Raw genomic sequence first — 13177 nt, 5'->3', positions numbered from 1 at the left:
ATCAGTTGAAATTAAAGGCCTAGCATTCTTGGAAGGAATGCATATTGCCTGCTACCTTTCACATCAAAGTTTTAAACAAAAATCACCTTATGATGAGAAAGGAGAAATTTAATTTGGTCAAACCTTGTAAACTATATTGTGTGTTCTTGCAGGATCTGTACAGCACTTTAGTACTTGTTCTGATTGTCTTTTAGCTAGGGCTACAGCAGATGGTTCTTAATATCTGCAAAATTGATGGAGTTATTGCTATTTTATTGTTGCCTGTTGTTGATTAGCTGTCTCCAAAAGGTAATTAGTTTTAAATGTACATCCAGTAATTACTTTGTGAGAATTTTACTGACATCTGTTCAGTGGTTTATGAGATATTTTGCTAACAGACAAACAGGGCTGACGCTAAGAGTTAGTGCCAAACGTTTAGGCAAAAATGTTGCACAGTGTGTGCAGCTTGGGGTGGATGTTGGGTACAATTCTCAGCTATTACTACACCAAATTGTAGCTCAATATCTGTAAAATTAGCAGCGATAAAGCTGTTTTTGTGTTTGCAGCCATTTTGAATTGGGCTGACTCCAAATGTTAATGAGCTGTAGCTATCTGCTAAATGCCTACCTCCTGATAGTTTTATTAAAATCTGTAAAGTGGTTTGTAAGATATTTTGCTAAGAGATAGGCAAAGTTGACTGTAATAGTTAATGGCAAAGTTTCAAAAACAGGTAAAACCAGATTAGTTTGTGCTCGGAGTATGTGTTGGGGATGAGTCACAGTGACTACCACACCAAATTTTTGCCCAATATCTGTCAAATAAATAGAGTTACAGCTGTTTTTGTGCTTGTTAAGGTTGCTTAGCTCTGGCTCCATCTTGAATGGGGTTGACTCCAAATATAATCAGTTGTGGATGTATATCCAGTGGTTACTTTCAAAAAGTTTCATTAAAATCTGTCCACTGGTTCATGAGATGTTTTATTGACACTAGAAACAAATTGTCACAGACATGGGTAAAATTATTATCACCTTCGGTGTCAGGTGTTAATAACGCACCACTGAAAAAAGCAGTCAAAGCACTTTATATCTTTCCTTTAACCTAGCTTTTTTTCAAGAAGTGAGCTATCAAGATGATTTGCTTTTCTTCGTAGTCTTTTATCCCTAGTTGCATTGCTCTAATTATGACAGCAGCACTAATATTAGTTGTTGATGAAGTGAAATGTCCTCATTTATGATTTGAGTGAAGTTTCTGCTGTTTTGGCCAGATTTTCTATTCATTCTCATCATCTTCATCAGCAGCCGCTTTGACATTCTTTATTGCAGATAAGTTTATTACACTTTATAACAGCTTGTGTAGATCAGGAAGAGGACAGGCAGAGGTTGTTTAGAAACACTGGATTGATGCTTGTTTTGTTTTTCTGTTCATAAAAATGATGTCTGATCTGTTAGAAGTCTTGAGTTTGATTTCTCCTTACATCTTTGTGGTAATTTTGGAATGAAAGATTTTATATTATTTTTCCAAGTTGTATATCTAACAATGAGATTTGTATACCTGAACAACCAGTATAATTTTCTATGCTTTTCCTGAGAATAGATCATCCTGCTAGGGTTTAATTTAGCAGAGAAACAGGAGGGTTGGGTCAGGTGGTAGTACAGTCATTATTTAAAACTTTGAGACTTTTTGTTTCTGTGAACAAATCAAAGACATACCTGCCTGCTTCTAATGGGCTTATACATGCACTTCCCACATTTTTCCATTAGTAATCATAGTTGATCGTATCATTCTGGGGAAAAGGCTAAGGTAAGACCATGGCACCACTCTGAAGATTGAGTTCTGAGGTATGAGTCCAGACTGTGAACCAGCAGCACACTGTCCCCGACACCAAACCTCCATCATCAAAACTCTGCCGTGCCCTTTAGAATGGAGGCAATTCAGGACAGGTGGGTTAATAAACGACCTCACCTCACTCTGTCTAGGGTGAATATTGATGGCATTCTTGTTGCTTTGTTAACTGGTGTTCTTTGGATCCTACCTACACCTGGCTGGTATTTGTTGTTGGCTTCATCCCTTTATTGTCTTTTTGCTCAGGTGAAATAAACCTCCTAAAAATATAAACGCTTAGTCACTGTTGTTGGTGAGAGACTTAGCAAATAAAATTTTTATTTAAATGGCTTCTTCACTGCCTGTGCTTTAGATTTTATATTTATGACGGAAACCTGGCAGAGTGTTGGTGAGTCAAGCTCTTTTTTTGAACTTTTACTCACAGTCTGTACTTATTTTAAAAAGAAGTGCAGACCGTTGTCGAACACGAGACGGCTATTTTGCTGATTTTAGTGAGGCAAATGAAAAACAACAAAGGATGCTTTGCTGTCCAAGTTCTCTGGGACAAATAGGTCATGTGATTCACTGATGTAAGCTCAATAGGCACTATATTTAAGAAGGAAATTCTGGATTTGATTGGTTTCTGTTAATTTTTTTTTTTTTTTTTTGCTTTTACTTGGCCCGACTTTACAACTGGACAAGATGGCTCTTGTGTGTCTGCATTTTTATACTGACTGACATTACCCAAGAGTATGGACATAAATTTGTATTCCAGCCAGCCATTATCCGCTGCTTGTTCTGGAGTCGGGCAGTGGGAAGGCCCAAACATCTCTTGCAATACCCACCTCTTCCAGCTCTTCTGGGAAAATTCCAAGGCCAGCTAAAAGACATAGTCTCTCCAGGTTGTCCTGGGTGTTCCCCGAGGTCATCTCCCAGTTGGACATGCCTGGAATAGCTCCCTAGGAAGGAATCTAGGAGGCATCCTTACCAAACGCCCAAACCACCTCAACTGGCTCCTCTTGATGTGGAAAAGCAGCAGCTCTACTCCGAGTATCTACCGGATAACCAAACTTCCCACCTTATCCTAAAGTGACAGTCCAGCTATGGGAGAAAACTCATTTTGATCACCTGTATCCCAGATCTCGTTCTTTTCGTCACTACCCAGAGTTCATGACCATAGGTGAGGGCAGGAACGTATACTGACCAGTAAACAGAGAGTTTTGCCTTGCAGCTCAGCTTCCTCTTCACCACAGTGGACCGGTACAGAGTGCACAATACTGCAGAAGCACCAATCCGTTTGTCGATCTCTCTCAGTGTTCCACGGCAGAGAGAGAACCCGTATTGTTCCTGTTGAATCTGAGATTCAATAATCAACAGGACTCTCTACTCTCTTAATTTTTATTCTCTTTGAAAATTTGCTATAACCAAAGTAGCCTGCCATTGTTACCTTAAATTACAAATTTGTAATATTTGTTAAACTATACATGTCCAAACAGCAATTCAGCCCCTTTCTTGTTGTGTTTGTATGTATAAATAAATAAAACACATCTTATAACTTTTTAAACAGTCATGGTAGCTTACTGAAGGATGCCTTCCTAACAGCTTAATTCTGAATTTAAAATAAACCTCAACGAAGAAACAAGAACTTGACATTCTTGTCTTTCTCAGGCGTCTCAGAAACTCCAAGGTGTGTTAGTGCACTGTAACTTGTCATGTGGATATGGTGAGAGGTGAAGCATGGTTTAACCTTTATCTAAAGAAGGCAGACATGTTGCTTTTCTTTCATGTAATAAACAATCTATTATGCATTATAACAAACAAGAAGTTACTGTTTCTCTGTATGTTGCCTCACCTGAAGTGTTAATTTAACTGCAGTCGCCTGGAGAAAAAAACCTGTAAAGATTTTCTCCTTGACAAGTTTTATTGTACTTCTGTGAGCAGAAACAAACAATTTTCCTCTTTTCAGAAAACTGCAATTGATGTCATAAGATGGTTTCCAGCTGTAAAAGTTCTTGTGTTTTCTAGTCACCTCTTATGTAGTTTAATTAATTGTAATTCTTCAGTATGTGGGAAGCTGGATGATAAGATGCCGTCTAATGCTGTGTGAAGTGAAACGTTTTACACTTTACTGGAGGAGAGTTGGGATTACTAAGAGAAGACGGGAGTGGAGGTTGAGCGTGTTTCAGGTGGGTTGGAGAACAGATAAGAGCTAAAAGCCTTGAGGCAATAAAGGGATTACCTGTGGTAACAGAAATATACAAAGAGCGGGTGACAAATAAAAGAAGAAACCTTCAAACTTTGACCTCTACGATATATCTTGCATAAGAAGATTCACAGAAACAGATTATTTTGTGTCAGTACATGTCCGCATCTGCGTAGGCCTGCACACTCAAACATGAGCTTCTCGGGGTAACACGAACACACACTCAGATACTGAAGGGGCATTTCAAACTTGTGTGAATCCCCCACTCTTTTATGTTCAGCCTGTTCTAATACCAGTGTCCTCCCCCCATCACTTTGTTGTTAACATTTTATAACAATATGAGGCAACTTCTCAGATGGAATATTCTGCATACTTGAGAGAAGACAGCAGTAAATGACATTGTCCTGCTGCAATGACTACCATGTGTGCAACGATAAATTAAAGAGTTGTTCTTTTTCTCTGCTTCATAAACATTCTCACCCATATTCAACACAGTGTATTTTTGTCTTGCGGGGACATTCCTGTTGTGTCTTTAATGACTTTTACAGGCTGTCTGTTTCTCTGTTGTGTTTTTGAAGCATTCTTCTGCTTATTGCCATTATAACATTGCCTTCTCTAAATACACAACTTTACATCAAGTTTACTCTTCAAATTACTAATTAGAAGGAGCCTCTTCTGTCAAAACCCATGCTTATTTTTGCTCCTGAGCTGTAATGTTGTACTTTAAAAGGGAAAAACCTTAGCTTCATATAATTTTGTTTATTATTGCACTGAGAACTTTGCACTTAAGTCAGTTTGATGCTTTGAAATGTCTATTGTGCATGTTGATTAATAATACACAGAATTCGTACAAAGCTGTGTCAAACTAAATTTCTCGACACTAAAGGTTAGACGTACATTTTTTTTTTTTTTTGTATTTGGTAGGACTCTCTTTAAACTGTAAAAGTTGGGTCAGATGTTTTGGTTTCCTTCTACAAGCTTCTCCCAATAGTTTGCTGGAATTTTGTCCTATTCCTCCTGACAGAACTGGTGGAACTGAGTCAGGTTTGTAGGCCGCCTTGTTCGCACACACCTTTTCAGCTTTGTCCTCAAATTTTAAGCCACTGTGGCAGTTTGCTTAGTGTCAATGTCTATTTGGAAGACAAATTTATGACCAAGCTTTAACTTCCTGGCTGATGTCTTGACATCTTTAGCGTTTCCACATAATCTTCTTTTCTCATGATTCCATTTATTTTGTGAAGAGCAACAGTCCTTCCAGCAGCAAAACACCCCCACAACATGATGCTGCCAGCTCTGTGCTTCACAGTTGGGATGGTGCAAGCGTCTCCCTTTTTCCTCCAAATGTAATGATGGTCATTATGGCCAAACAGTTCAATTTTACTTTCATCAGACCACAGAGCATGTCTCCAGAAATTAAGACCTTTGTCCCTGTGGGCATTTACAAACTATAATTTGGCTTTTTTTAATGTTGCTTTGGGATTAATGGTTTCTTTGTCTCTGAGTGACCTTTCAGTCCATGTTGGTTCAGGACTGGTTTCTCTGAGGATAAAGACTCTCTGATCAGCTTCAGCAGCATCTTTACAAGGTCTTTTGCTTTTGTTTTGGGGTTGATTCACACATTTCACACCAAAATGTATGTAAACTTGTAATTTTGTAATAGAAAATAAGTTTTTATTATGTAGACATTTAACAAATATAAATATTTATAGGTCCTAACTGACCTAAACAGAAAAGATTTAGCCTGATTTAATGTCAGGCAGTGAGAAAAATGATTCCATCTTTTTATATAGTGGATGTAAACATCTGGTTTCTACTGTGTGTGGTGCACTATGTAGGTCTGTGTCTGTTGTGTCTTTCTGACCTACCATGAGCTTGTGCAGCTGAGCTGTGGGAGTAGCCAAGAGCCAGCAGAGCTGTTTCCACCAGCTGAGAGAAGAGAATATCCTTCCTGACCAGTACAAACTCTGCATGCTCCTCTCGTCCCTCATATCCATCAGACTGGATCCCTCCATCTGACTGCTCCACCACACAGAAGACTGGAATCATCATACCTGCAGAGGAAATGGATAGGAAAGAGAAAACAGAAGAATTAGATCATAAACTCTGGTTTAAACCATCTATAATAACAATGAAGACTATCCTTCCCAGACAGCTAACATGGACCACGCTGGTTGTTGGTAAAGCCTGTGACACTTTAACAATGCTGTTAAAATGTATGTGTTTAACAGTCTATTAGATACAATAGTTAATCATAACAACTCTACTCACAGACATTCAAAGCCAATATACAAAACTACTATTCTAATAACAGCCTTGATTAGGGTGATAATAGTAACAACAAAGGTAAATGTGGGTAAGACCAGGCTGTGGCATAAAATAATTCATTGGAATTACTGCAGGTAGTCCAAAAGAACCTACTTTTTAGACACCTACTAACATATGTACAACATATACACACACAAGAGGAAAAAAATGTTGAGAAAAGCCTTATTTTGACATGGTATTCTTTGTGATCATGGACATTTTTAATTACATGTGTTCACCTGTTAAACCTGACACAGCTAGATAAATCCCTGCTGAGTAAACCTCAAACAAAACTTGTTCATCACTTTTGTCTATTATTTATTATTTATTTAGATTTTTAACTGATGTCTCAGATGATTTGTTACATGTAGCCAGACTTCGATGACTTTTTGAATGTTTTTGCTACCAGCTGTGGTCAAAAATTGGCACAAAATAATAACAAAGACATAAACAAGAGGGTTAACATTTATTGTTTTGTCCTTCACAAAGTCAGCAGAATTGAATGGCATCTTCAGTTTGGGCCTCATTGCCACATGAATTTAAGGATTGCGTGATTCATGTGTTACAAGCGCGCACACATAATTTACTCTGTCGCAGTGCACAAAATACGGCGGGCCGAAAACATGTTCATGACAGATATTGGGCAGAGGATGCTGCCTAAGAAACCACAACTTAACCTGCTTTAGTTTTTACGCATAGTTTGATTTCTGATATTATTTTAGGGGCTTAATGTATAGTCTGAACAAATCAATTTATTCATTTATTTATTCAAATTCTTTATGCCCTGAAATAAGAGGCTTTTCAGAAAACATCTGGGGCTCCAGCCTCAAACGTCCAGGTCTAACCATGTCAGTGACCACTTCTGTAATGTAGGGTTTAGGAGTTGGTAGTGACTTCAGATAATAGAATGGATGCTCTCAAGCTAAATATTTTTTAGATGCTCCTTCTAAAAAAAAACGTAAAACTCAAATAATGAAATAATGAGGAAACTCGCAATTTTTTCCTTCAGTGTCTACATTCAGCAACAATCTAATTCCCAAAAATTTCTCCCCTTAGATCCAACTCGCCTCAACCCTTCCCCTCCAATCTGAGTGTTTTTCCTAAAAGGCTTTTGGTTTTGCGCCACCTGTCAAACGACAGTCCCCTGAAGAAATGATGGACTGAGAGCATTAGGCAGCGTCCCAGCTGTAATAATACAGGGCACAGCTCTGTGTTTTACCATATGGCTACCACACAAGACATAAAAGCAAACACACATGTATACACACTTTTTTTTCCCACCATCCTTGACTCGTGCACACGCACACCACAAACACTAGAGCAGCATTAGCCCCCGTGGACCCGATCCGTGCCACCCGTTGTTTTAATCAGTCAATTCCGATATTTCTATTTACTCTTCATTAATCTCTCAGTCCTCTGGGCTCTCCTGGAGTGAATTACACACTACAGCCCCGTGCCAATTCAAGTAAGTGAATTTCCCCCAACAGGGAAATATAACTGTCAACAGAGAGCAGCTCCCTCCGAGCAGCGCTCCCCTCTCTCTGTCTTCTCTCATAGTGTCCTGTGATGGCTCCACTGACTGGCTGATCTGCTTTGAATGATGGGATGTTCCCTCAAACCTCTAATCCTCCTTACAGTAAATGTTGGAAGATGAGTGACCAGAGGTGTGTGTGTGTGTTTTAGATGGGTGTGTTTTGCAGCGTCTAGAAGCTGGTGTGTAAATCTGTGTGTGTGAGTATTGGCTATGCGTGTGTGTGGGCCCCTCCTAATGGCAGCAGTGTGGTTTAGAGGAGACATGTCGGGTTTCCTGTCTTAAAATACAACGTGTCATTATTAAAAGCTCCGCATGGGAAACCTCCTTCTTCCAGCCATCCTCCAGCCCAAAAGTTTCCTCCTTCTTTACATTTTAACGTTCATTATCACCTGCAGCTGAAGGTGGAGCGATAATGTTTTTGCCTGAGTGTGTTTGTGTGTCTGACTGTCACTAAAATATCTCGTGAACTATTAGAGCATTTTTTATGAAATTTGCAGAAAAGAATCATTGGATGTACATCTACAGCTCGTTAAAGCTTGGAGTCAATTTGATTCAAGATGGCTGCCACAGCTAGCTGATTTTAAGAAACTCAAAAATGGCTACACCTAAGATAATTTTGCACATTTTGACCTAGAATTCGGTGTAGTTCTACCTGAGACTGATGCCCAACACAGATTCTGAGAACTAATATATTGGATGGATTTTAATGACTTTTCAGGAAAAAATCATTTGATTACATCTACATCTGATTAACTTTTGAAGTCAACACAATTCAAGATGGCCACCACACCCAACTGACTTTACAAACACAAACATGGCTATAATTCAGTCACCTTTACAGATACTTTGTTGCAATTTTATGTGGCTGTAGCAGAGATTGATTCATAACACATACTTCAGGTGTTTCTCATTGCAAGTGATCTTTGCTTAAAACTTTAGTATTAACTCTTGAACTCAGTCGTGTTTGTCTGTTAGCAAAAAAGTAACCATAGGATGCACATCTGATTAACCTTTGGAGTCACCCTAATTCAAGATGGCCATCACAGCTATTCACATTAGGCAAACACATAAATTGTATAACTCCGTCAGATTTGCAGATGTTGACTTAAAATTTGATGGGGTAGTTGCTATGAATCACATACAACACGTAGTCTGAGTGTGACATGTCACAGTATCGCATGAGATCGCACTAAATGTTATTTTCAAGATTTGACCAAAACATCTACAACTCCTTCTCAACACAAGATGGTTTTAGTATGAAACTCTGTCACTAAAGGTGGCGGGTGATATGCATTCCTTCAAGCAATCCTAGGCCTTCAATTATCTTTATTTCAGTTTCACTTTTTCTTGATTTGTTACCTCTTTTGATGCCACAGAATGATTCTTCTTCACAACTTGTTACTAACCCACAGAAATGCTTTGTCTTATTAAAAAGGAAAAACCCATCATATGAAGAAATATTCCTGCATAAATTGGAACATTTGTTCATATAAAATGAACCACATCATGTCAAATAAATTGATCAATTTTCATTATTGAGCCACATGGTTAGAAATGGATGGATGAGCTTTAGAGTCAGAATTTCAATCTTGTGGGTTTTATTACACAACAATAAAACAAGCCATTGTCTTTTTTTTCAGTGTTTGGAGACAAAGTCTGAGAACTTAAAACTTAACTTGTATGTTTTCTTCCTTTGTGACATAATATATAAAGACAGAAGACATTTCTATCAGTTTTCATCATAAAAACTTAGCCTGTTTCATTTTGAATGGATTTAGAGTTGAACATCCAGTGGTTAAATATGGGTTATAAAGGATTGTGTCAAAGGTAGTTTGGCACAAAATAAAAAAACAAATCAATATCTTGAATAAAAGCCATGTCTGAGCTCATCGTTGCCTGTGTAGCTGCACCTTGAGAGGGAATAAGTTGTCACAGAGTTTGGCTGTTGCTTCCTAAACACTACTGACCCAGAAGGGCAAAGGAATGGCTCTGGGGCTCATTTGTAAAGGTCCTTGACTATAGGAGAAGAACAGCAACTACTAGCAATTTTCAGCTGGCTGAAAAATGAAGCCACTCAAAGCATTGCTCACATTTTCTATAAGATAGTCATGGGAAAAAGAAAGCCCAGCCTATTTCAGTTCTAGGGTTTTATGTATCAAGGTATAATAAAACTAATGTGTTTTTTTCCAGGTTCTAAAAGTATTCAAATCTAACCTCAAGTCTACAAAAACACACAACAGACTCCACTCTGTAATTATTTATTAAACAAAAACAAAATGCTAAAGCTGTGTGTGAAAAACTAATTGATTGGTGGTCAGTGTTGTGGTCTTGTAATCCCGAGGCTGCAGGTTTGAGCCCAGGTTATGGCAGGAAGGGCATCTGGTTTAAAACAATTGCCAAATTGTTTGCGAAACTTTGCTTGCTGTGGTGACCCCTGAAGAAGGAAGCAGCCGAAAGAACTAACTAGTATCAGCCAGGAGCTGCTGTGCAGATGGATTGATTAACCTCTAGAAAATCAGGAGTTTTCTTCAATTTGCTACTCTGGAGCAGACAGGTGTGAATTAACAATGCCAAGTTAGAAAGACAACAGCAATGACCTTATAGAAGCAGTTATTGCTGGCCAATAATATGGGAAAGGGTAAACATAATTTCCTAACTATTTAAAGGCCATCGTTCTACAGAAAGAAAGATGATTCACAATTAAAAACATTTACGACAGCTGCCAGTATTACCAGGAGAGGACATCCCAGCAAATTCACCCTGAGGTCAGACCATGCAATGCTCAGAGAAATGACCAAAAAACTCAAAAGCTTCATCTCAGACCCTATAGGCTCTACAAGCTAACAGGTTAAAGGTTAAAGGTCACGTTGAGGCAATTAGAAAAAAAAGACTGAACAAGTATTTATTGTTTGGAAGAGCTGCAGGAGAAAAGAGAACATGGCAGCACTCAGGTTTGGAAAGGTTCTTCTGAAGGAACCACAATACTTCTGGAACAACGTCCTTTGGACAAGTGAGGCAAGTAGGGATGTTTACCCACAATGCACAGCAACGTGTCTGCAAACACAACATATCAGCAGAAACGCCTCATAGCAGCTGTCAGCACGGAGGTGGAGGGCTGATGGTTTGGGCTCCTTGCAGTCATTGAGTGGACATGAACGCCTCCGGAGACCAAAGGACTCAGGAGTCAAATGTGGGACCATCTGTCCATCTGAAGCTTGGACCAAACTGGGTCATAAAACAGAACAATGATCCCAAACCCAGCAGCTAATCTACAACAGAACGGCTCAAAAAGAAGAACATCGAGGTGCAGCATCGGTCCAGTCAGAGTCCAGAACGTCGAACTGACTGAAATGATGTGATGGGACCTTCAGAGAGCCGAGCAGAAACAAATGTCTGCAAACATCAATGAGCTGAAGCAGTGTTGGAAAGAAGAGTGGGACAAAATTCTAAAGGGTTTTAGAACTGGGTAAAGATCAGGGTCTGTAGGAATTTCTGAAATTAATGTAACTAAAGATAAAACACATGCTACAGATGTCACTAACTACCTCCCTTTGACCCTGAGTGGGGCCCATGTTCTTAAGATTCATATTCTGATACCACAGAATACAGAAGATTAATTACATTTACAATTTACTAACTGAAGGAGTAGTGCCATTTTACCCTGATGGACAAATGAGAAGCAAACATAAACAGAAAGCATTATACAGGTCTGTGCTGAATGAATACAAGTCTATCTGATGGGCATGAGCAGAATTAAAAATCCTTCACCCTGGGCTTCAGAAAGTTATTCATTATTCATTTGACTGAAACATTGCAGTCAGAAACCAAAAGGAAGCCTTCAGAATGCAGTGTTTTCTGTCCACTTAAAGATTGGTAAAGGGAAGGAAAGAGGAAGACATTTCTGTAAGCATGTGGCAACACTAACATGCACACACACACAGATGGATTAACTGAACACACTCAAGTTTCCCAATGAATGCAGGGATCAATAACTCAGAGTGACTTGTATAAATCTTATTTATATGGAGCAATCTGCTTTATTTGGTAAGCTTGTGTTATACAGTTCCCTCCTGACTTATAGATTAACAGCTTGAGGTTCCCCCAGCAGAGTTTCCACACCACACCACGGCGCATGGAGCCAAACTCAACTCCTGCCAAAAGTCTCAGCACTAAAACCTGCTGGATGAGGTGAGAGGAGCTGGCAAAGTGTCACAATCCAAAAACCTGAGAATTCCTTACAGGTACGAACAAATCTTAAGATTTTTTTTATTATAAAATATAAAAAAATTCTATGTTTAATGTGAAATTTAAAAAAAATCCGCGCATCTTTCCACTGCCACTTCAATCTCTCAGCCTCCTCGTTGAATTTTTCAACCAGTTTGAGCCTCACCTCCGAGGGACCGCAGGGGGGCTCCGTTGTGGCGCATGCGTGGCCCCGTTGGGCTCCCATTGAGCTCCAGCCGGCCCTTCTTTCCTGGAGGTGGGAGACCGCTGAGGTCAGGACTGCCTCCCCTCTGCTCGGGGCTGCCCTGTGGGACAAGATTGTCCCCTCCTCGCTCCATCCTCCTCCACACCCCCAGAGGAGATCCAGCCAGAGAGAATGAGTCTGACGGGGGTAAAAACATGAACACAAAGGAATCAGCAATGCAGTAATGTGAAAAGGCTACCCTTTAGCCTAGCCTGGACAAAGACTTTGGCCTATTTCTCCACACTCTGTGCTCCTAGACTGATGTCACAGCTGATAAGGTACTATTGATAACTATTAGATAGGAAAACACTTCAAAGTTGACTGGACTATCCCTTTAATATGAACCCACACACAACACAAACGTGATATACACAGAGGAAGGAAACAATAGGTTCATTGCTAAATGTGAGTTGTGTGAATTGTCTGATCTTTTAGTTGAAATGTAGACGTCCCCAAAAGTGTCCATGCTACAACCTGGTAGCTTTAGACGCTAAAATCATGAACTGCTCTAAATTTTTCCCCAGAAGTTTCATCTCAACATCACAAACTCACTACTGAGATTAAGTTGAGACAAAAACCACAGGGGACAACCTGAATCAGCCTGCTGTGGTAACGAAACGCCAAGGGTCAGATGCACAAAACTGTCTGGTTTCCTTTTGTGCAATTACCATTCCATCAAGCCTAATCATGTCTCAGACTGGCATGTTAACATCTGGTGCCCAAAAAAATCTGAACAAGAAATAAATCTTTCCTTGTTTATTTCATCTATATGAGAAAGTTCTTTAAGCACTGCCAGATCCGTCTTGTTTTTGCACAAAATGTCATCCGCAGCTGCGGTTATTTTAAAAAGTTTAAAAATAATGTGAAT

At 39.3% G+C, this 13177-nt stretch overlaps 1 protein-coding gene across 1 annotated transcript in view; it reads right to left on the bottom strand.

Moving 5' to 3' along the window:
• Window positions 1-13177, bottom strand: part of satb2 (SATB homeobox 2) — a 68957-nt gene that overhangs the window by 41713 nt on the left and 14067 nt on the right. Inside the window, exons 2-3 of the mRNA XM_017421200.3 lie at window positions 12232-12447; window positions 5869-6054 (exon numbers count right to left, since the gene is read on the bottom strand). Of these exons, the coding sequence (XP_017276689.1) occupies window positions 5869-6054; window positions 12232-12403 (358 nt within the window). The 5' untranslated portion in view covers window positions 12404-12447. The remainder of the gene's footprint in view (window positions 1-5868; window positions 6055-12231; window positions 12448-13177) is intronic.

This window comes from Kryptolebias marmoratus, linkage group LG6, assembly GCF_001649575.2.
Source record: "Kryptolebias marmoratus isolate JLee-2015 linkage group LG6, ASM164957v2, whole genome shotgun sequence".
Taxonomy (NCBI): domain Eukaryota; kingdom Metazoa; phylum Chordata; class Actinopteri; order Cyprinodontiformes; family Rivulidae; genus Kryptolebias; species Kryptolebias marmoratus.
Note: the sequence above shows the minus strand (reverse complement) of the source record. Positions and strands in the feature narration are given on the sequence as shown.